Source organism: Hyperolius riggenbachi, chromosome 4 (assembly GCF_040937935.1).
Source record: "Hyperolius riggenbachi isolate aHypRig1 chromosome 4, aHypRig1.pri, whole genome shotgun sequence".
Classification (NCBI taxonomy): Eukaryota; Metazoa; Chordata; class Amphibia; order Anura; family Hyperoliidae; genus Hyperolius; species Hyperolius riggenbachi.
In genome coordinates, this window is record NC_090649.1 from 189678749 (window position 1) to 189702223 (window position 23475).

The 23475-nt window shown below is 43.3% G+C and overlaps 1 protein-coding gene across 13 annotated transcripts in view; it reads right to left on the reverse strand.

Moving 5' to 3' along the window:
* The window catches only part of DLG1 (discs large MAGUK scaffold protein 1), a 283639-nt gene that overhangs the window by 226483 nt on the left and 33681 nt on the right, over nt 1-23475 (reverse strand). Inside the window, exon 1 of one of the 13 annotated variants that reach the window (XM_068281136.1) lies at nt 10067-10585. The exons of the other annotated variants lie outside the window; for them this stretch is intronic. Within the exon in view, the coding sequence (XP_068137237.1) occupies nt 10067-10096 (30 nt within the window). The 5' untranslated portion in view covers nt 10097-10585. Of the gene's footprint in view, nt 1-10066; nt 10586-23475 lie in introns of those variants that run through there. 13 annotated transcript variants of the gene reach the window in all.

Sequence of the window (23475 nt, forward strand, 5' to 3'; positions counted from 1 at the left end):
ACTGTCATACCATGTATTTTTTTAAACAGTTATACTGTGGATTTTAATACCTCTGCAACCCTATTTCCACACAACGAAGTACTTTTCCTCCTCTGCAAATGTTTCAAGGTCCCTCTCTTTGCATACCACCCTACACCCCCAACACACCCAATTAGAAGCCACTCACCAGATGCGATGACCAGCGCGTTAGGGATATGCCCAGCTCACCCCAACCGCCATGATTGCTGTCTATTAGAATTTTCAGGGTCTGAACTTTGGAATGGGAGAGAAGGAACAGGGTGGGCCTTTCCATTCCACCCAGGTAAACACCAGGCTTTTGCTGCAGCAGAGTGAAAATCTGCTATTTGCATGAAGGAGGAGACACAGGTGCATCGTGGGGAAGGATTTATGCAGGGAGCAGATGAGCTACTGATCTTCTTGGGAAGTGTTTTTGGAAGCACTGTTTAAAACACCAAGCCATACTGTGGACTGCTGGCTTGGTGGTTTTCTTGAAACTGGATTGATTGGAGTAATGTGGACCTTGCCAACACTCAGGACTCTCAAATGCTGATGTAAGTGGTTTGTTTTTTTCAATTTATGCTGAAGAGAAGCCATTAGAGTTCACTTTACAAATAGAATATTAAGAAGCTGTGTACTGTGTGTTGGCTGGTTCCTCTCTCAACTTCACACTGGCCAAAATCAGAGCTAGGTCTTTACTGTCTGGTCCAGAACTACCAAGCAATTGCTGAGAACCCTGACTTTTTAGAGACAAAGCTAACCACAAAGAATTGCAGGGAAGGCAGGGACTTTAACCAGAGATCCACATCTCATTTGCCCTGCCAAAGTGTAGCGGAGGAAGTGGGTGACGCAGGTCCGGATTTACATCACAGGAGCCTATAGGCACAGATGTTCTGGCACCCCAGACTTACCCAACCATGAACCTACAAACACCCACCGAACAGCACAGCAAGTGTGCTGGCTGTCCCAGCTGTCACTTCTTTACTTCCCCTGCCCGATGTACGTAGCTACAGGTGCCCCCAAGTATTAGGTTGCCAGAGGTACCCTCAGTATTAAGTAGCTAGAAGTTCCCCCATGTATTAGGTAGCTAGATGTGCCCCTGGCTCAAGGTAAATGTCGTCAGTGGAATTCCAAGAGCTCTCATTTTCCCTTTGCCTGGGACTCTACATAGGGAAGAAGTCAACTAGGGGAGGGGAGTGAACCGCCTTTTCATCATCAGGCGTCTGTAGGCATTTGCCTACAGTGCCTTATGGTAAATCCGGCCCTGGGGTGACGTTATAGGTCTGGAGTTTCCATTAGGACAAAACGTTCTTTTCACCACTAGGCTCATACCAATTCTATGCAGCGTACGGTCATATAGCTTTTATTTTTTTTTATTTTTTGCTGGTAGGATTTATTTATAAAAAAGGAGACTTTTTTGCACCTATAAACCCCCCCCCCCAAAAAAAAAAAAAACACACATAGTACTACACAGAGCCCCTCCAGGAGCCTCAAGTCATTTATCATCATATAGAGATCCGTGTGAACCAGCCCTTAGGCCCCTTTCCCACAGACAGCTTAAGGCAGTGAATTCACCACCCGTCAACTGCTCCGGTCCACCTGCCAGGCACTTGCTAGCACTCACTACTGCAGTGGACAGGCTGTTCCACCATGGAGTAAGTCCTCAGAGACGACATGAGACTTTTACCACCCGGTAACTCTGTGTTACCCTACACTGCCATTATGCATGTGATTGCAGCCGAATAGTGCTTGTGGCTGGACACCTGAACTGCTCAACCAACAGTTCAGCCGCATGTGGAAAAGAGATCTAAAAATAGGTGCAAGTAGAATTGTATACCACCACGTACAGGCATCCAAGTTATACGCCCCTCTCACCCAGTTGGAATGTTGCTATGCAAGGGAATGTATGAAGCTATAAACAACCAAGTTTAAAATGCCCTTCCATTCTCTTTATCAAGTATCCATGGATTAAACATTGGTTTATTTTTACAAGTTAAATTTTATAAATTATTAATCTCAAACTAGCAAACAAAACAAAAACAAGAATTAAAAATTCCTTCACAGAAATAGAGCCTGGCACAAACATTTAAATGTCCAGTAGAGGGCATCAAAGCACCTTGTATCACAAAAGCACATTTACTGAAATGCAGTATTCATGTCTTGTCACTAATTCACTCCAACTCCAGTGTAAAAGCAGTTTGGTTTACAGGACACTCACAGCTGTAGTTTGTTTGTTGTTGGTTTTGTTTTTTTAGGGAAAAAAAACTAAAAAACAAAACAAAATTAAAAAAAAAAAAAAAAACGAATTGTGTTCTTACACTAGAATAGAATATTTTTTTTTTTAAATTAAATGTGCAACGGTATATGACCAGACAAGTTTACTGAATTAGGGCCAGACACTGGCAATCAACCTGCTCAAATCATATGCTTCTAAATGGAGAACTTCTGTAGAACAATTGATAACCTTTGAAATAGAAAGTGTCTCCGGTATATCAAACCTATATATTATATAGGCAGGGGCAAACGCAGGATTTTTAAGGGGGGGGGGGGTTCCTGAAAGGTCCAGAAGCACTTATTTCCCCGAGTGCTTCCGAATACAGGTGGCTCCATACTGCCCATGCACAAAAGTGCGCTGGCGTATTACGAAGCTGCCTATCTTTGGAAGTACTCAAGGACACAAGTGTTTCTGAGGGCTTCTGGAAGCAGCAATTTGAACGGGGGACAGCGCTGGAACAACTCCCCGAGAGAGGAACGGGAAATAGACTTAGTTTGGACAATTCAGTGGAATGTGTCACATAGCGCAAGCGATACCCATATGATGCAGGGATATATGCATCTGCGGAATATGGCAGCGCTATATAAATACTAAATAATAATTTGCCTCACAAGGATTGCACTTTTATTTAGCTTTCCTGTATGACAAGAAGACACAGCCAGCACTAGGGGAAGAGGGAAACAAAGGTGAATCAATCAACATTTATTTGAAAAGCGCTTGGCTAATGTTACCCTATGTTGGTGTTCCCACAGCAGCGTTGTGATTTTTTTCAAAATCGCAGGTATACTGCATGTAGCATTTTTTTGAGCGATTCACTCAGAAATCGCTCTGAAAATCGCACTCACTAATTGCTAGCGATTGCTATTGTGATTTTGGCGTTGCACTAGCCCAGAGAGAAGAGAAGTGGAGAGAAATTGAGAATAGCCTGAGATGGAGCATTATCTGTATTGCAGTCCCACATCACACAGACGCTACTTGCCTGTAATAGGACTCATGTCCCTGTCAGTCTCTCACACAAGTCAGAAAGTAGCCCACCTGGAGTCTAGGGACTGTCAAAAAATGTTCACCTTGTTTAACACCTTATCCACACATGCAGTCATTATAACATAGGGGAGAGACCAGACAGAATTTTGCCCACGGACCCTCCAGGAAGCTCTGCATCATGCTGTGTATATTTACCAGCTTGCCTGGCCTTTAATTGCACTTTTATCAGCTATCCTAGTATTTTGCAATGCCTTACAAACAACAAACCTGAATACACCAGACACCAGCCCTAAATCACTGAATGAAAGGGGACCTGGGGGGAGATTGCCCCTGGGTGGAGTGGAGAGACTGATAGAGCAGATAGCGTATCTGTATTGCAGTCCCACATCACACAGAGGCTACTTGCATGTACTGTGTCTCCTGTCCCTGCCAGCCAAATCCAAAAAAGCTTTATTGGCAGGACCATATACATTTAGCATTGCCAAAGCAAAAACCAAAACATTAACAACATGGTGGGGGTTGTGGGAATAGGGGAAGGATATAGGGGTGTGGAGGATGTAAGGGATGGTCAGCCTCTCACACAAGCTGTAGGCAGCCCGCCTGGAGTTTAGGGACTGTCAAAAAACTTTTCAACCTGTGACATACCTTATGTAGCTGTCTGCGTGCAGTCTTTACAATAGGGAAAGAGCTGAGTTTTTCCCACAGACCCTGCAGGCAAGCCTCTGTATATTTACCAGCTTGTCCGCTTCAGCGATTTCAGGGAATTTTTTTTTTAAAGGTACAGGAGTCTCAGGGGGGTGTTCCATACATCCAGAACCCCTGGCTGAATACGCCAGTGATAGGTATATTACCCCTTCTTCCCACGGACTTCCTGTGCTACAAGCTGCAGTTGTCTAAAAAGTCCTTCCAAATACTGTGGCTGCCTAACACTGGGGGAGACTGGCAAATCAGTAGTGCAGGGTCTCCTATGAGAGCATTCAAACTGTAGTGTTGTGATCATAACGCACTTCATGTAGCATTTCAGGAGCGATCATGGAAAAAAAGAAAAAAAAAAATCATAATCGCTAATTTTCCGTGTGAAAAGCCCTTAAAGGAAACAGGTAAAAATTAAAAAAAATAAATCCGGTCTAGTTACTTGGGGCTTCCTTTAGCCCCTGGAAGCCTGTGCACCCCTCGCAACAGCTCCACTCCAAGCCAGTCTCCCGGGGTCCCTTCCATAGAAGTTGCCATCTAGTCGGCAGTTACTGCGCATGCACGAGGCCGCACCGCTAGCGGTTGCATTCCTGTAGTCGGGAGCATTCTGTGCAATTGCAGAAGTACTACATCTGTGCAAAAAAAAAACCCAGCTACGGGAGCACAGCCACGCGATCGTGCAGTGGCCACCGATGCTACTACGAAGGGGATTGCAGCTTGGAGCGGAGCTTTGGTGAGGGACACATAGGTTTCGAGGGGCTGGAGGAAGCCACAGTTAAGTAGATCTGATTTTTTTTCATTTCCCCCCCGATGTTCTTTAGTTGAACTTTATGGACGTATGTCTTTTTCAACCCAAATAACTATGTAACTAGGTTTCCATTAAAGATTTCCTGGCAGTGCAAACACAACAGGGTTAGTTTTAACCTCAACCTTTACACTGCAGAGGTGTGCATTGGGATGGGGACAGTGGTAACATTAAATATGAGGCAGGGAACACACTTGACTTTCAGTTCTCCGTGCGCGTTTTTCTGCATAGTTTTTCTGCACACCAAGTGTGTTTCCATGCAGGAAAACGCGCATGTTTTTTCACAGCAGCTGATGTAAATGATAGAGGAAACCGCCAAAATGTGCAGAGTCATCATGCAGAATGTCAGTTTTTTTTCTGCGTGCGAACAACACAGCAAGCGTGCACTAGCACATTGATTAACATGAGCGCTCAGTTTTTCTGTGCAGAAAATGCGTACGAAAACTGTCAAGTGTGTTCCCTGCCTCAGTTATGGGGAACAAACGTCACAGTAATTTATTACTTAGACTTTCTTTATCCACACCTCTAATACTCTGGACAAAATAAATTAATGTGGATATATCTGTAGGTCATACAGATCGTGGATATATCTGTAGGTCATACAGATCGCAGACGGGAGTCCATAATTCCTGGTGTCCTGTGGCGTCTGCTACCAAGGCATTTGCAGCACAAACCAAGTCCTGTAAGATGCGAGGTGACATACTCATGGTTCATACATTTCCTCAAAAGAGACCCTCTTGTTGTCCAGCTTGGTCACCTCCTCTCACCCCCGCCTCCAGGACTTCATGAGAGTCACCTCTCCTGAACTATTTCCCACAGCCTGTCCATGCTCCATGCCTGGAAACCTTCAAAAATACTTTTAAAGTGAACTCGAGGTGAAAATAAACTGATGAGATAAACAAGTATATTCATCCAACTACTCCTAAAAATGACTCATTGATTTATATTTTAACATTTACAAAGTAGAAGGAATGTTTTGTTGTCTCTGCTCAGTGGCAGCCTATTAAGTGCAGTGTTTTCCCCAGGCTCTTTTAGCCGGGTGCTCCACCCGGCCGATTTTGGTGACCACCCGGCTGTCATCGGCTTGCCTCTTAATCCTCCTCCTATGCTGTAAAAGAAGAGTCGCGCCAGCCCTGCATTCTCCCATCTTGCTCCACCCAGCTGGAAAAAAAATTCTGGGGAGAACACTGAAGTGTCCCAGAGTTAAAGTGACACTGAAGCAAAAAAAAAAAAAAAAATTAGATATAATTAATTGGTTCCGTAGTCTGGATAATTACTAGAAAGTTAGTAGCAAAGAAAATATTCTCATTTTCGGTCATATCGTTTGTTTTTATAACATTGCACCATTCTCTAAAATTTGCAGTTTCCACATGACACTCAGCATTCTAAATTATTTCACAGAGCAGGCTAGTGAACTTTTGAACTTTCCTCTGCAGGAAAAAAAACAAAATACACAGCGACAGACTCTTCAGATAATAAGCTTAAGGCAGGGAATACACTTGACTGTTTTCGTGCGCTTTTTCTGCAAAGAAAAAATGAGACCTTACGTTAATTAATGGGCTAGTTCACACTTAACGTGGTTTTCGCACGCAGGAAAAAAAAAAACTGACATTCTGCATCATGAGTCTCCACATTGTCAGTTTTTTTTATCAATTACATTAGCTGCAGTGAAAAAACGCACACGGCTTCCTGCATAAAAACACACGGTGTGCAGAAAATGTACGCAGAAAGAAACGTGCAGAAAACTGAAAGACAAGTGAGTTTCCGGTCTCAGAAGACAGAGCTCTCTGCGACTTTGAAAGTTGTGGAGAGATCAATGGCTCTTTTGCCTAGATAACTGGAGTTTCTTAACCAGCTGAGCGGTCTGGACGAGCTCAGCTCGTCCAACACCGCCAGCGGCTGCCGCTCAGGCCCTGCTGGGCCGATTTTAATGAAATAAAAAGCAGCACACGCAGCCGGCACTTTGCCAGCCGCGTGTGCTGCCTGATCGCCGCCGCTCTGCGGCGATTCGCCGCGAGCAGCGGCGAAAGAGGGTCCCCCCAGCCGCCTGAGCCCAGCGTAGCCGGAACAAAAAGTTCCGGCCAGCGCTAAGGGCTGGATCGGAGGCGGCTGACGTCAGGACGTCGGCTGACGTCGATGACGTCACTCCGCTCGTCGCTATGGCGACGATATAAGCAAAACAAGGAAGGCCGCTCATTGCGGCCTTCCTTGTTTATTCTGGGCGCCGGAGGCGATCGGAAGATCGCCTCCGGAGCGCCCTCTAGTGGGCTTTCATGCAGCCAACTTTCAGTTGGCTGCATGAAATAGTTTTTTTTTTATTTAAAAAAAAACCCTCCCGCAGCCACCCTGGCGATTTAATCAGAACGCCAGGGTGGTTAACTCTTCCTGTACTGGAAATATTAGACGCATATCTCTGCTACTTATATGTTTTATTTCTCAGCTGTACTACACATACAAATCATATCAACTTTTATTTCCACTTAAAGCGGAATATAACCCTGCATTTCAACTTTGCTCTAAAACATTATTTACAGTATATTATATGCAACCAGCATTTTTTTTTTTACTAGACCAGCATTGGAAGGGTTACACAGAGCTTTAAAGTTCCTGGACAGAACTGCAGACGCATCCGAAGCTGACAGATACATTTTGTTTATACAATGTATCTAAGTGTGGCATGTGACTCACTCTCTCTGATTGAGAAGGAGCTGGAGGACAGCCAAAGAGTGTGTAACATTTATCACTTGTTACATTCTATGTAGTTAAAGGGGAACTGAAGAGAGAGGTATATGGAGGCTGTCCTGTTTATTTCCTTTTAATCAATACCAGTTGCCTGGCAGCCCTGCTGGTCTATTTCTCTGAAGTAGTATCTGATTAAAACCAGAAACAAGCATGCAGTTAGTCTTGTCAGATCAGACTTATAAGTCTGAACCACTGAAATACTTGATCTGCTGCATGCTTGTTCAGGGGCTATGGCTAATAGTATTAGAGGCAGAGGATCAGCAGGGCTGCCAGGCAACTGGTATTGTCTAAAAGGAAATAAACATGACAGCCTCCATATACCTCTCTCTTCAGTTCCCCCTTTAAATGTATCTATCTGAACTTCTGCATATCTCTCCACAAAACGTTAAACCGCTGTGTTTAACCCTTCCAATGCTGGTCTAGTTATAAAAAAAAAAAAAAAAAAAAAAAAAAGCTGGTTGCATATAATATACTGTAAATAATGTTTTAGAGCAAAGTTGAAATGCAGGGTTATATTCCGCTTTAAGATTCTCTTTAAAATACATGTATTGACCTTTTTCTATGTTCCTTTGTTTTTAGACGTTGTATTGTGCCAGGAAAATGTTTATGGCTGTAATTTGCTTATCAGTGAGGTTTACTATATTCCCACAAGGTACCAACAAGACAGAAGCTGTCACTTCCATGCCTAAAAATACCTCTTTCAGGCAGCAAAATATAACAAGTAAGCTCCTGATGAAGTGGTTAGTCTAACCACTCCACATGTGGGGCCTCTTGCCTACTGTCCTGACTGCTGGTCGCCACTGCTCCCCTGGGACACTGGTTTGGCAACTGCTAGTATAGATGCACTGCCTCCATTGTGTCGACGTGCACACCTTATTGTTTCAATACCTAGGCATTGTTAGTGTTCAATAATATCCTAGACAGCACTGGTTAGTTAGGTGGTGTGTCACTATTCTATGAGCACATTATATACACTTAATTTTTGCACAATGTTGGCATAGTATTTAAAATCATTTACAGTGCAGGACCCAGTGTAGTATAGTATAACCATCATCCTCTCTAGCAGTGCTATATTGATTCACACCTGAATAAATTTCATCAATAATCAAAATTTTAATTTTAGATGTTTGAGGTGGTGTTAATTTTCCCCTTTGGGGGAGGGGGGTTAACACCTGAAATTTATATTTATGCTTAAATTAATTAAATGAACCAAATAATATAAATAGTTTGTATTTGTTATTTATTTCAGCTTTATCTGTCAATATTGTTGAAGATCATTTTACCTGTCTATTCAGAAATCAAAAATATTAATAAGCATTAGAATCATAAAAAAACACACGCAATACACCTTTGCGCTGTTGCTTCTTAGAAGACTTGGGGTGTGTACACACATTACATTTTGGTTGGTCAATGATTGCCCGTTTTACCACTTCCATGCGGTACAAGGGCTAACAGATTGTTAATACCATGAGCAGATTGTATAGGCAAGCTCTCATACTACATGGTAGTGCTAAAATTGGCCAATCAAAATTGGATGTGTGCGCAGCCTTGTTGGACTACAAATAAAACACCTATCCTGTTTTGAAGCACTTGCATTGTCTTTAACTATCAGATGGACTGTCCTCATAGTGAAAAGGGATATCCCACTTAACATTCTTTCAAGTTTTTGCACCGGGTGGGGGTGGGGGGGTTGAGGGAAACCAGGCAACATACCCACAATAGTAAAACAGACAGCAGGAAAGCTTTTTAAACAACCTCATTCTACACGCACAAAATGTGAAGTTTCTTTTTAAATCCTGACTAGTCAATTTAGGTGAAACTGCCCTTATCCAAAATACTAGGTTCCTCCACACTCATGCAGCAAGTCCTTGATGGTGCAAAGTACCAGACCTCTGTAAATGAAAACAATGCTTACATGTCATGTTAAGTCAAGTGAAACATGCAGGAGGGAATAAACAAAACACACACACACACACACACACACACACACACACACACACACAATGTGTAAACTACCAAAGCTATTGTACCAGATTCAAAATTGAGAAATTCATGATGCACACACACATTTGATAAAATATATAATAAACAAATATATTTTATTTTACACAGTAGAAGAGTCAAAGTAATTTGCAGCTTTAGATCAACAGAGGCAACCACATAAAAAAGTCACACATACCAAACTATTTATTCAAAACAGTGTATATAATCAAAATTAGCTATGCTTTGTGTCCAAAAAAAAATGGGCATGGGCAATCAATGACTATATCAAAATATTTGTACACCAAAAATATGGAGCTGCTATTACTTTTATGAATGGTAAAATCAGCATAAGTAGCACTGAGTACACGCTTGCCTCCTAACCAGCTGACAAAAACTAGACCAGATCTGACAGCTTGTTGGAATCAATAACTAAACCTGTGCATTTTTAACTAGCTCTAGCTATACTTAAGTTAACAGAATGGTTTATCACAGTGGGAAACAGAAATAAGATAATATTCCCCTGATAAACATTTACACCGAAAATGCAGAGCATCTTTATATAACAGAAACGTAACTTTCTAGCTTACCTTTGTAGTCACAATGCACAAGCAGTCCATGGTTTATACATCATCAACAAGAGGATAACAGTCATGCAGGTGAAAGCCACAATAACTAATGTTGAACATAGCAGTGAAGAGCCAGACCGCAGGAAATCTAGGAGCAGTTCTTCAGTGAAAAGGTTAAAGCATTTATGTGTAAAGTGCAGGCAAGAAAAAGCCAGCAGCCTCTGGAATAGTATCGGAAGCCGCAAAAGATCGCCTCTTAAAGCACTCATGTATTTCTCAATTATCTGTGATTAAACAGCTTGAAATTCTCGCAGAAAGTAATATTCCAGGGTTTACACCAAAGCAATTTAAATGCTACTTCATTAATTCCTCCTCTCACAAATATTAAGGCATGATGATCATAGTGAGTCACTTGCTGTAACACTATAGAAAACAAGCTGTGATCTAGCATATCCCGATAAATAATTCATCTTCCGTAAAAAGGTGAACACCTTTTTACTAGTGTAGGAACATGCATAAAAAACTACTCGAGGATATATTAGGATCAGCATTAGTCCATTCCAGCTTCTGCAGCCTGAAGATCAATGACTTTCTTGGCCAGAATGAATGGAATATTCCAAGTGCAAGTACAGAAAGAGGGGGAGAGGGGGGAGTCTGGATCACATCAAGTCAAAATGCAAGATCTAATATCAAAAATGAGTAAAGCTATCATTTTAAATTGTCAGAAGAATGTGTCAGTTATTAAAACCTACGTATCATGGATTCAATCCTCTATTTCTTTCATAAAAAAAATAAAAATAAAAACGCGAGGTCAGCAAGAACAAAATTCATTTGCTGCTTACAACTTCACCGTATTTTTAAAGTCCTAGCTACGCTTGTGTTTTTCAATGCATATTGTGCGGAATATATCAATTTGCAATGCACAAATTTTAGTGGCAATGTCAGATGCTGCTTGGCTGGACACACACACCAACACCCAATTGAGCCAAACAGGGAGAAGTGGGGGAGACCAGCAAATTTTTCCACTATGGCTGCAAAGCTGATCACCTCACCCGACTCACCTTTTCTGCATTGCTGTTGAAGTTAACTCTTTGTGACCAGCACTGCAGCGCCTCATTAAGGGCTGGTTCAGACGGACGCTTGCGGAGCGTTTACCGCAAGCGTTCGGAACGTCGCGGTAAACGCTCCCATTCAAGTGAATGGGAGAGTTTACACCGAGCGTTTGCGTGCGGTTACACGAACGCGGCGTTCGGGTCCCGATTTTCGCTAGCATTCAGGGCTTTCAACCGCGACAGCTAATGTTCCCCTAGGGGAAGAAAAAACGCGACCGCATCGGAACGCGACGCAAAGGCTACCGCGCAGCAGCCGCAATGCCCCCAAACGCGACGCCACGCAGACGTCCGTCTGAACCAGCCCTAATTCCTGCTTCTCAGTTTGTAACAGAACACTTACCCGTTCCAAACCCTTGTCAGTATTTATAAATATGTTAAATAACAGTTGGAAATTATTTTATTGCAGATTTGGAAAGGTACAGGACGTGGTTTTAATAACACTGGGGATGATGTGGGAAGGATTAAATGCTTTGTTATACACTGAGCAAAGCGAAACTCTGAAAAACTGTAGCTGCAGTGTTGGCTACATAAAGTTAATCTCTCCGTAGGGTAGAAGGTGGTGGGCAAAGTCAGGTAATGGATCTGTTCTGGCAGCTCTGTACTTTGATTCAATTTTTCCATTTCATGATTTGTGTGTACATAGATTCAGGCATTTAAAACAGAGGATATCAATTTGACAATTCAAGGTAGTTACTCAATGACCGTGGTGTTATCAGGTTGAGCATTTTTAGGCAACGATGGTTCATGCATCCTAGCTACGAGTGATGTCCAAACAGTTCGTTTGTGAACTTTGGCTGTTCGCGGTTTGCATTTTATTGAAGTTTTTTTGTCAAAAAATTGCACTTGCATTTCTTACATTTAAGTCAACGGCGTTGACTTCAGTGGTTAATAGCAAAGCCCCCATCTTACACACACACACACACACACACACACACACACACACACACACACACACTATCCTCAGTTATACAAAGTATAGCCGAGAGCCCTGTCCCTAGCGCTGCACTGCACTGCCTACTACCGATCAGGAGGATCCCCATTGGTCTGTTAATGAACCAACAGGGAGCCCTGGAGGGAAATTTAAAGAGGTTTTTGTGCTAAGCTATACATTCAGTATAGCGGTGAGCTCCGTCCTATGCAGACGCTCCACCACCAGCTCCAGCATTCCTTTCCACACCTTTTACATCCACCCATGCTGGCACCTAGTGCTCTAGGTGCCAGCATGGGTGGGGGTGATTGGTGTGGAGGGCAGGGAGGATAGCAAGAACCGGCAGTGCAGCGCTAGGGACAGGGCTCTCAGCTATGCTTAGTATAGCTGAAAGCTGCAGCGTGGAGCAGTCGTGTGTCGCGGAATCCAGCGAAGATCTTCAATCAAAGTTGCAAGATTATAGGATATTAGCGGGGGAACTTTTTTTTTTTTTTTTAACTACTTCAGCCTTCAGTTTTCACTTTATGCATCCGAGCAATGTTCACCTCCCATTCATTAGCCTATAACTATCACTACTTATCACAATGAATTGATCTAGATCTTGTTTTTTTCTGTTTTTTCTGCCACTAATTAGGCTTGCTTTGGGTGGTACATTTTGCTAAGAGCCACTTTACTGTAAATGCATTTTAACAGGAAGAATAAGAAAAAATGGAAAATTCATTATTTCTCAGTTTTCAGCCATTATAGCTTTAAAATAATACATGCCTCCATAATTAAAACTCACGTATTGTATTTGCCCATCTGTCCTGGTTATTACACCGCTTAAATTATGTCCCTATCAATGTATGGCGACAATATTTTATTTGGAAATAAAAAGGTGCATTTTTTCCGTTTTGCATCCATCACTATTTACAAGTAAAAAAAAAAAAAATTAAATATTTCATCTTTACAATGTTGTCAGCCCCCACCTCCTCCTGGTGCATTGGTGCACCAGAGGTCAGGAAGAGCCCCTTGTCCATGCATTGGCCAAAGGCTCTGGGGGAGAGGAGGAGGCTTGGCCACCTCTTTTCCAGAGTGGTCGTCCCCCACATCATGGACCATGCAGGCTGGTATAGCTCAGGGTGCAAAGCCCCACGCAGCCGTGGCTCCGCATTCTGGCCATCTCAGCCTGCATGGAGCACAAGGTGTTAGAGGCTCAGGAGGAGGGACCCCACATAATATAGATAGATATTTCTTTTTTTTTTTTTATTTCCCACACTCTGAACATATAAAAAAATATAGGTATGCTGAGTTTGAAAAAATAAATACATTTATATACATGTTAATACATTATCTGTTATTTTACCACAATTAAATATGGACTTTTTTCCATCTAACAGATTTTCTCAAAAACTACAAGGTCTCGCTCCCACTGTCCTCCTTAACATACCTTTTGGCGTTTCTAGCACGTACAGGGGCTTTGCTATTAACCGTTAAAACCGGCAGCCATTACACTTTAAAATTAACTGTTAAAAAAGCCTTCACGAAAAATACATGCAACTATTTTGCAGTTGATCCTCCTCCACCATGCCACTGTCTGGGTTTTGGTACACTTTTTACACCTTTTTTTTAAAGAAAGTGTGGCTGCAGAGATTCCCTGAAAGTTTTGAAGTTCTCCTGCCCATTACAGTCTGTGCAGCACGCCACGAATGGCCGGTTCGCAAACATTTGTGGTAAAATCGCATTCGCAAAATTTGATCAGTCCATCACTACTAGCTACTAATAAAATGTAAAATTTTTAGCCCCATACCAGATTCTTAATATAAATATACTCTTTACATTTTAACTTGACACCACTGCACAACAAACTATTTTTTTATATAAACTGCTACAAATTAAAGGAACGCTTTTGAGTCTGGCATTAAGTCAATGAAACTTATGGGATGCTGATCTAGTCAGAGCAGACGGGGTAGTTAATTTATTTACAACAAGGCAGTGGAAACTAATTAAGAACAAGTGCACTAGACTAGAGAGACAACAATGAGATGACCAGCAAAACCTGAATGGTTTAACATATGTAGGCCACTGACATTTTCACTACGATTTTCTGACTTTTTTTTCACTAGTTTTACATTAAACTATGGTTAGAGTAACTACTGGTAGCAGCAGGGCTGCGGAGCCCGAGCAATTTTGGGTACCTGGAGTCAGTGGTTTCATAAACTGAGTTGGAGTCAGATGATTTTTGTACCGACTCCACAGCCCTGGGCAGCAGGAGGTGATACCTGGACCTGCAAGATATTTAACAGGTAGTCCAACTCCTCTAGGAGGGCACAGCAATACATGCCACTGACCTAAATTCAAAAGAACACCTCTGAGATATCATGTTTTGTTCTAGTCAATGTGGCTAGGTTGTCCCTCAGGCTGTCCAGGAACTCAGGGATACCATATATACTCGCATACAAGCCGAATTTTTGACCCCAAAAAAAGTGTCCCAAAAGTGGGGGTCTCAGCTTGTATGTGAGTCAAGATGCTAAAGTGTCCCCCCTCGCTCCGGTATCTGCCTCCTCCGCTGGAGCGGTACATGAAAAAAAAAAAAAAATAAAGTGCTTTTCCTCCTGCGGTATCTTCCTCCTCTCCGACTGGAGCGGATTCCTCCCCGAATCTCCCCCCTGTGATTTGCATAGCTTTCTGCAGTGGAGCTTTCCGCACTAACCGAGCCCCCGCACTAGTCCTGAGCCCTCGTAATGATGTAGAGGAGTGCAAGTACCAGCGTCACATGTCCGGGGCCCTGTAATGCTGTCTATGGGTAGAAGAGAGCTGAGTGTCAGCATCACATGTCCGGGGATTCCCTTTTTCTCTGACGCTCTCACTGTGTCCCATATCTATGATGCCATCTAGTGGCGTCCTGAGACACAGGGAAGAAGGGAATCCTCGGACATGTGATGCTGATACTCGCACTCCTCTAACCACCGACACCATTTTGGGGGCTCACGTCAGCCTGGACTGGACCGGTAAGTGAACGCTCCACTACAGAAAGCTCTGCAAATGACAGGGGTGGGGGGAAGATTCGGGGAGGAAACAATTATTAGCATGTACTGTTCCAGCAGGGAGGGGCAAGGACACAGCGGGGGTACAGCAGCCGCACATTGAAAAGCTCAACACAAGTGCACGATCGCTGCACTTACCGGTATTATGCCAATTATTTTTAAATAGCCACAGAGGTACTTGGGTGGGAGGGGAAGCATAGGCACAGTTCGGGGGGAGGAATCACATTGAAAAGAATCATTCTGATCCCTCTTGTTCTAAATAGCAAGGGAGGTACCATTGCTGTTCTAGATCTGTCTGCAGTAACACGTGTTATTGTGTCAAGTTGTTTGGACCGGCTTGTTTTTGCATAACAGGTCACCACTAAACACTCTGATCAATGTGGGAAAGGGGGCTGCCTAACATTGTTGGGCGCACCTTGCTGTGGGGAATGCCTAGCATTGGGGTTACATCTGGCTATTTATAGTGGGGGGGGGGGGGGAGCTTATATGGGAGTCAATTACTTTTTCCTGATGTAAAAGTTGGGGGGGGGGGGGGGAAATCGGCTTATATGCAGGTCAGCTTATATGCGAGTATATACGGTACTCTGGTCCAGAATAAAGGTACGTTGGGTTCACAGAGTAATTGAACTTGTCAAAGTCAATTCACTAGTGACGACAACAAGTTAAACCAAAAACTGAAAGTTTCAGTTAAATCCAACCTAAACAAAAAACAAATTAAAATCAGTCAGCAGGGTTTATACAATGTATATAGTGCATGCGCCTCCTCAATTGCGCTCCTTTTGCCAGGCGCATTCTGAGCATTTGCAGTTAGTAAAGACTTGTAACTACGCATGCTCAGACCTCTCCTGGATACAAGAGCACGATCAACAAAAAGACATGCTGCCGGAACCACCATGTGAGGTAGTGTGCAGCCCAGCCGGGTCACGAACTTTAATTGGGATGACAGTACAGCAACACCTAAGGACCTGAAAGATTATGAGAGGCTGGAAAAAGCCCCAAGTAAGTAAAAGTCAAATTTTTTTTTTTTTTTTTTTTTTTTTTTTTTTTTACAAAATCTCAGATTTACTTTGCTCTAAAAATTATAATTTTCCAAAGTGTAGCAGTGTGCAGCCGACTTACTCTGTCTGGCAATGTTAGCTCTGCACAGACTAAGGGTGCATACACAATATAGCATTGCCCATCAGGATTGAGCTCAGTGGTGCAAGTGATACAATTGGGCAACAAGTGTACACTTAGCACAGAAACAGGAAACAAACCAACATTCCGCACAATGGAGCGGCTTCCAACCAGCATGGCAAAGAAGAGAACCGTGCCCTCACTGAGACGATCCAGCACGTCGCATCTGCCAATGCCCTATGAGGGGATGCTGTACACAAGCTAGATTCACTGGTGAGATTGCTCCACATCGGCCACCTTCGCAGTAGGTGGCACATATGCCATCTAGTATCAATCTGCAGACAACTCAGACCACTAAGCAATACAGGAAGCAGGCCACATACTGCAACACTATGGAAAAATGTTGTGAGAGGTAACGAAGAACAGGCAGTGATTTTACATCTCATCAATAAAAAAAAAAAAAAAATATATATATATAAGTGTGGACTAGTAGAGCACTTTCCATTACTGACTTTAATTGCTCATCTAAAGAAGTAATCTATATGTTGAAATGCTCCTGCGGTCAAGACCACATGTGAGATAATAGTACATGGTTCGTAATAGCGAACACAGATCGAGCATTACAAATACTGCAGGCCACAACCTCAATGAATAACGGTTTATTGTTATCAAACAAGTTAAGGAAAGACTATAAAAGTAAAAGTAATCACTTATTCTTAAACCCCAGAAATGAATCACCTATGGTTTGTAATAAAATGACAGGGGTAGCAACAAGGGACGCCGATCTGGGAAGCAGGGAGGGGATTTGCACCTTCCCCTGCCCCCACCCCCATAGAACGTTCCGAATTACGCGATTGCTGCTGCAAGATTGACTATTTTCTGGACAGAATAGGAGCGATCATGCTTTTCTCTCACTCCTTATACAGAGGATGGGCACTTTTTCTGCTGATTTGAACTAACACGCAACCAGCAGTGCGATTGGTTGTTTGTCACTGACACACAACAGCAAACTAGAGTTAACATGGGGGTGTTTAGAATTGAATACAGGCGGCAATAGCAGGTAGCCTATACTCAACTATATTATCCCCTTACCCTTCCTTTGAGAATAAAAACAGCAGTGCAGTTTTTTTCCTGCACAAAATATGACAACACGTTTCACCGCCTACAGCCACTTCCTTGGGTCAATAAATAATGCCTTCAAATATAAAACATGGAGCTCAGTACTCCTAGTCCTATTGCTTGCATACATCTGATTTGCTATTGTATGCCAGTGATAAACATCAAATCAGGTATCTCATATTACTGCCTCATGTATTTTTATTTCCTAGTTGAGACACAACATTAGTGTTTTTTTTTCTTACGGTTTTTAACAAAACCAGCTTTAGCTTGTGTAAGGATTGCATTTACCTTCTCTTAAACAAGTCAAGTACGTTGGTGGAGGCGCCCAAAAGTATGTTGTAGCAACAGCTAGATAATTTTACTCATAAATTAAATAAAAATAAAAGTAAATAAAAATATTGGGTATGATGAGGAGGTCTCTTACCTCCAAAGAAGACTCACGTGGGTAGAAAAAGGAGTCTTTATTAAAATAACGGTTATACTGTAGACAACGCATTTCACGGAACTCAGCCTGCTTCCTCAGGTCAATAAAACAGATAACCTTAACAAAGGCCGTGCGGCGCTCGGGCGCATAGATCAGTTTTGCATGCCCCTTAGCGCAGTTATGCTGCAAAAAAGTGCCACACATGTGGTATTGCCGTACTCAGGAGAAGTAGTATAATGTGTTTTGGGGTGTATTTTTACACATACCCATGCTGGGTGGGAGAAATCTCTGTAAATGACAGTTTAAATTTTTTTATTTTTTTTTATACACACAATTGTCCATTTACAGAGTCATTTCTCCCACCCAGCATGGGTATGTGTAAAAATACACCCCAAAACACATTAAACTACTTCTCCCGAGTGCGGCGATATCACATGTGTGGCACTTTTTTGCACCCTAACTGCGTTAAGGGGCCCAAAGTCCAATGAGTACCTTTAGGATTTCAAGGGTCATTTTGAGACATTTGGTTTCAAGACTACTCCTAACGGTTTAGGGCCCCTAAAATGCCAGGGCAGTATAGGAACCCCACAAATGACCCCATTTTAGAAAGAAGACACCCCAAGGTATTTTGTTAGGAGTACGGTGAGTTTATAGAAGAAGATTTTATTTTTTGTCACAAGTTAGCGGAAAATGACACTTAACGGAAATTGATTTTTATTCTTTTTTTCACAAACTTGTGACAAAAAATAAAATCTTCTATGAACTCACCGTTCTCCTAACAGAATACCTTTGAATGTCTTTCTAAAATGGGGTCATTTGTGGGGTTACTATACTGCCCTGGCATTTTAGGGGCCCTAAACCGTGAGTAGTCTTGAAAACAAATGTCTCAAAATGACCCTTGAAATCCTAAAGGTACTCATTGGACTTTGGGCCCCTTAGCACAGTTCGGGTGCAAAAAAGTGCCACACATGTGGTATCGCCGTACTCAGGAGAAGTAGTATAATGTGTTTTGGGGTGTATTTTTACACATACCCATGCTGGGTGGAAGAAATATCTCTGTAAATGACAATTGTTTGATTTTTTTTTTCCCCACAATTGTCCATTTACAGAGATATTTCTCCCACCCAGCATGGGTATGTGTACAAATACACCCCAAAACACATTATACGACTTCTCCTGAATACGGAGATACCACGTGTGGCACTTTTTTTGCACCCTAACTGCGCTAAGGGGCCCAAAGTCCAAGGAGTACCTTTATGATTTCAAGGGTCATTTTGAGACATTTGGTTTCTAGACTACTCCTCACGGTTTAGGGCCCCTAAAATGCCAGGGCAGTATAGAAACCCCACAAGTGACCCCATTTTTTTAGAAAGAAGACACCCCAAGGTATTCCGTTAGCAGTATGTTGAGGTCATAGAAGATTTCCACAACCTTTCCACTGCTCCCCAGGTAGTCATGGCATCTGACCGGCTCAAATTTGGAGTCTTTTTCCTCAAAGACCCTAAAATAAGATGTATAGCCTGTAGCCCTTTCACAGAGCTTATACAGTTTCACCCCATACCGGGCATACTTGCTTGGGATGTACTGTTTGATGCCAAGGCGCCCGGTAAAACGTATGAGGGACTCATCTACGCAGATTTGCTGTTCAGGGGTATAAGCATCTGCAAATTTGGATGACAGGTGGTCTATGAGAGGCCGAATTTTGTGGAGCTGGTCAAAAGCAGGCTGGTCATTTTGATGACAGGTTTCGTCATCATTGAAGTGCAGGAAGCGCAGGATGTTCTCAAATCGTGTCCTGGACATGGCAGCAGAGTACAAGGGAACATGACATGCAGGGTCCGTTGACCAATAAGACCGCAACCCATTTTGTTTCATTAGTCCCATGTGTAGGAGAAGGCCCCCAAAAAAAAATTTCATTTCGGAAACTTGGACTGGTTCCCACCGAAAAGGCTGGGCAAGGAAGACATTCGGATTGGCGGTTAGAAATTGTGTTGCTTTACAGTTGGTCTCTGCCACGACTAGGTCTAAGAGATCCTGGGTGATGAACAGATAAAAAAAAAAAAAAAAAAAAAGTCTAGGGCCGATCCTAGATTATCTGTCTCCACCTGGACTCCAGACTGGGCGGTGAAAGGGGCAGTACGGGTGCGGCGGTATCGGGGGATTGCCAATTTGGATTTGCCAGCACCTCTGGTAAACTAGGGGTAGCACGGGCCCGTCTACTTGGTGGCTACGACCGGGGTGTTACTGCACATGCCACCGCACCAGTTTCAACTTCCATGCTGGTGCTCGCCACTTCACCAAGGTATAAGGAAGCACTGGTGCTAGGTCCAGGAGATGCTGTGCTGCTGGTGCCTGCCTCACTAAGAAAAATCAGACCAGCACTAGCACCACTCTGCTGCCCTTGAGGCTGATCTTGTGCCACCTGCGGTCCAACGACATGGGGTGTGGTGCGCCTGGCTCTAGCTGGGACCTCAACATCGCCATCGGTCAGTGAGCCACTGTTCAATTCATGTTCGAACTGACCCAAATGATTCGTCGAAAGGTTCGTCCCAATCGTCCTCATCCGACTGGGCCATGTACCTGAACACCTCATCGGAATACCCCTTTCTTGCCATGGTGGACTGCTAAATTTAGGGAGTATTCCTCTGAGACTACCCAGGAAAGAGAGCACCTACCTAGTGAAAAGGAAGTATTTGAGAGGTAGAAAGCTGTGGTCACAGAGTTCTGATTTAAAAAAAAAAAAAAAAAAAATAAAAGATGTTTACAGTGCCACAGCTAGTGTACAGTGTTTTCTGCAGTGATCGGGGAAAAAAATTCTGTCACTGCGGTGGGGCGGCTGAACGCAAGTGCAGGCGAACGATCAGGCCTGATAGGGCAAACACTGCGTTTTTAGTGGATCCTAGTGACCCTAATAGATCTGACTGCGATCAATAATGATCACTTACAGATACTATATAGTACCAATGTTGATTAGCGACAGTGATGACGCTAATTAGTGACTGTGGTGCAGTGGGCTGAGCACTAACTGACACTAACAAAGGGGCCTAGCTAACTGGCCTAACTGCTAACACTAGTGTTACTAAAAAAAGTGACAGTTTTCACTGATCTCTGTTTTTAGATCACTAGGATAGTGACATGGGGGTGGTGGCGAGTGGGGAATCAGAGGCAATCAGAAACAATCACAGGACAATCAAAGCTAATCACGAGACAAAGCCAATCACAGAGCAATCGCAGGCCAATCACAGGGCACTCAAATCACGGGACAATCCAAGCCAATCACAGGCCACCAAATCACGGGACAATCCAAGCCAATCACGAGACAATCAAATACAATGTCAGCACAATCAAATACAATGTCAGCACAATCAAATACAGTGCACTGGGAAGGTGATTGGGGGGGGGAAGGGGGTTTGAGGGCTATCTGAGGGTTAGGGGGGTTGATTAGGTGCCCGCACGGGGCAGACTGGGCCCTGATCTGATGGGTGGCAGACACAGGGGGTGACGATGGGAGATCAGTGAGGGATTACAGGGGAGAATAGATGTAAACCACGCACTGGGGTGGTTATCAGGAGGGGGGGGTCTGAGGGCAATCTGAGGGTCTGGGTGGGTGATCAGGTGCCCCCAAGGGACAGTTTAGGGTCTGCTCTGATGGGTGGTGGTGACAAGGGGTGGTAGACAGGTGACAGAGGTGACAGACAGATGATAGATGATAGACAGATGATCAGTGGGTAAGGCAGATGTATAAAATAGTATACAGGGGGGTGGTGATCAGGGGACCCTAGGGGGCAGTTAGGGACCTAATCTAAATGATAGCGTCGGCAGATAGTAGCAGGGGGTGATTGATGGGTTTATAGGGGGTTGCTTGGGTGTATACAGGGGTGTGCTGGGGTGGTCAGGGGGGGGGGTCTGTGGGTGTAAAAACGTGGTGTTGTGCAAACTTACAGGGCTGCCTCCTCCTCTGACAGTCGCACGGACAGAGTGCAGAGGAGAAGGAGGCAGCCTGTATAATACACTTTGTCATGTACACAAAGTGTATTATACATTTTGATTGGCCTGATCGCGCTTTTCAAACTCCGCCGGCGCTGCTAATTAGCCGGCGGGGTATCGCGCCAGGTGGGCGGGGCCTGTCGCTGGCGGTAGCGCGATCGCTGGCCGGACCCGCCGCCGATGTGCGTATTGCGGTCTTTAAGGCGTCCACTTTGCCGCCGCCCATCGCCTGTGGGTGGTCGGCAAGTGGTTAAAGGGGATCTGAGATAAAATTTTCTCATTGCATAATTGTGTTCCTTTCATATGGTTTATAGGGCATTCCTCAAGCCAAATTCTTCTTCTTTTTTTTTTTTAACTACTCTAATTCCCTATAAACTAAACACACCTCGCCCACAGCTTCTGCAGAGAGCCTTGGCACTCTGAGCCTTAGTAGCAAGGGCTTATGGGAGCTCAGTCTGGGCAGGAGGAGGAGGTTTCTAGCCAGAGATTTCAGAGGCAGAGGGTAAGAGGGAATAGGAGAGGAGAGTGAAGATTTCACAGGCTGAGGGCTGGAGATACAGATCAACTTGCCTGTGTGTAATGTGACAAAACATGGCTGCTCTCATTGTATCACAGGAATAAATCATAAACTGTTGAAGCTGTTTGCAGCTAGATTTGCTGTGTAATCCATCTAAACTTTAGATAAGATATATAGGCAAGTTACTTTATTATAGTTAGATTTTCATCTCGGATCCGCATTAAAGTGAATTCAACTTGAAAATAAACTGACAAATAATTGTATTTATCCTCCTACTCCGAAAAATGACTTTAGATATGTCATGGTTTTATTTTATATTTAAATATTTACAAAGTAGATTGAACGTTTTGTTGCCTCTGTTCAGTGGTAGTCTAAGTGTCCCAGCGCTCAATTACATGAATGGTTACAGTTTTCTGCTCTCAGAAGTTGTATTGTGCCAGGAAAACCTTTAGCTGTAATCTTATCAGTGAGGTTTACTATATTCCCAACAAGGTACGACAAGACCGACGCTGCTCCCAACTTGCCTTAAAATTAACTATCAGGCAGCAAGATACAAGTAAAATGGCCTGGTTGTTTGTTTTGCACTGAACATACATGTTTGTCACATGTCTCCTGGAGTACACAATTTATTTATGCTTTATTCATTTAGCACCCCCACTTTGGTGGTAACTCTCCCTACTATTTTGCTTTGCAATAAGCTTTGACCCGGGTCTCAATTATCCCTTTTTGGATCAACTGATCCAAAAATAAGGATTTTGTGCAGCCGCTTGGGATTACTCAGAGGGTGTGCCAGTTATAATCAATTACCCCTCGCATTACACTTGTGTGCAGGGGCACTTTATGGATGCCAATTGTTAGCTTGTTTTGATCTATTCAGATCATGACTATTGTGTGAGTTATTTTCATACTTTGGTGATGCAGCCAGTTTTCCAGAACACCTTTCCTTTCTCTTAAATGTCTAAAATAAATAAAATGCATCCTTAAAGCGGAATATAACCCTGCATGTCAACTTTGCTCTAAAATATTATTTACAGCATATTATATGCAAAAAGCATTTTTTTTTTAACTAGACCAGCATTGGAAGGGTTAAACACAGACGTTTCAAGTTCCGTGGAGAGATATGCAGAAGTTCAGATTGTTACATTGTATGTATCTATTGATAAACAGTTACACACTCTTTGGCAGTCCTCCAAGCTCCTTC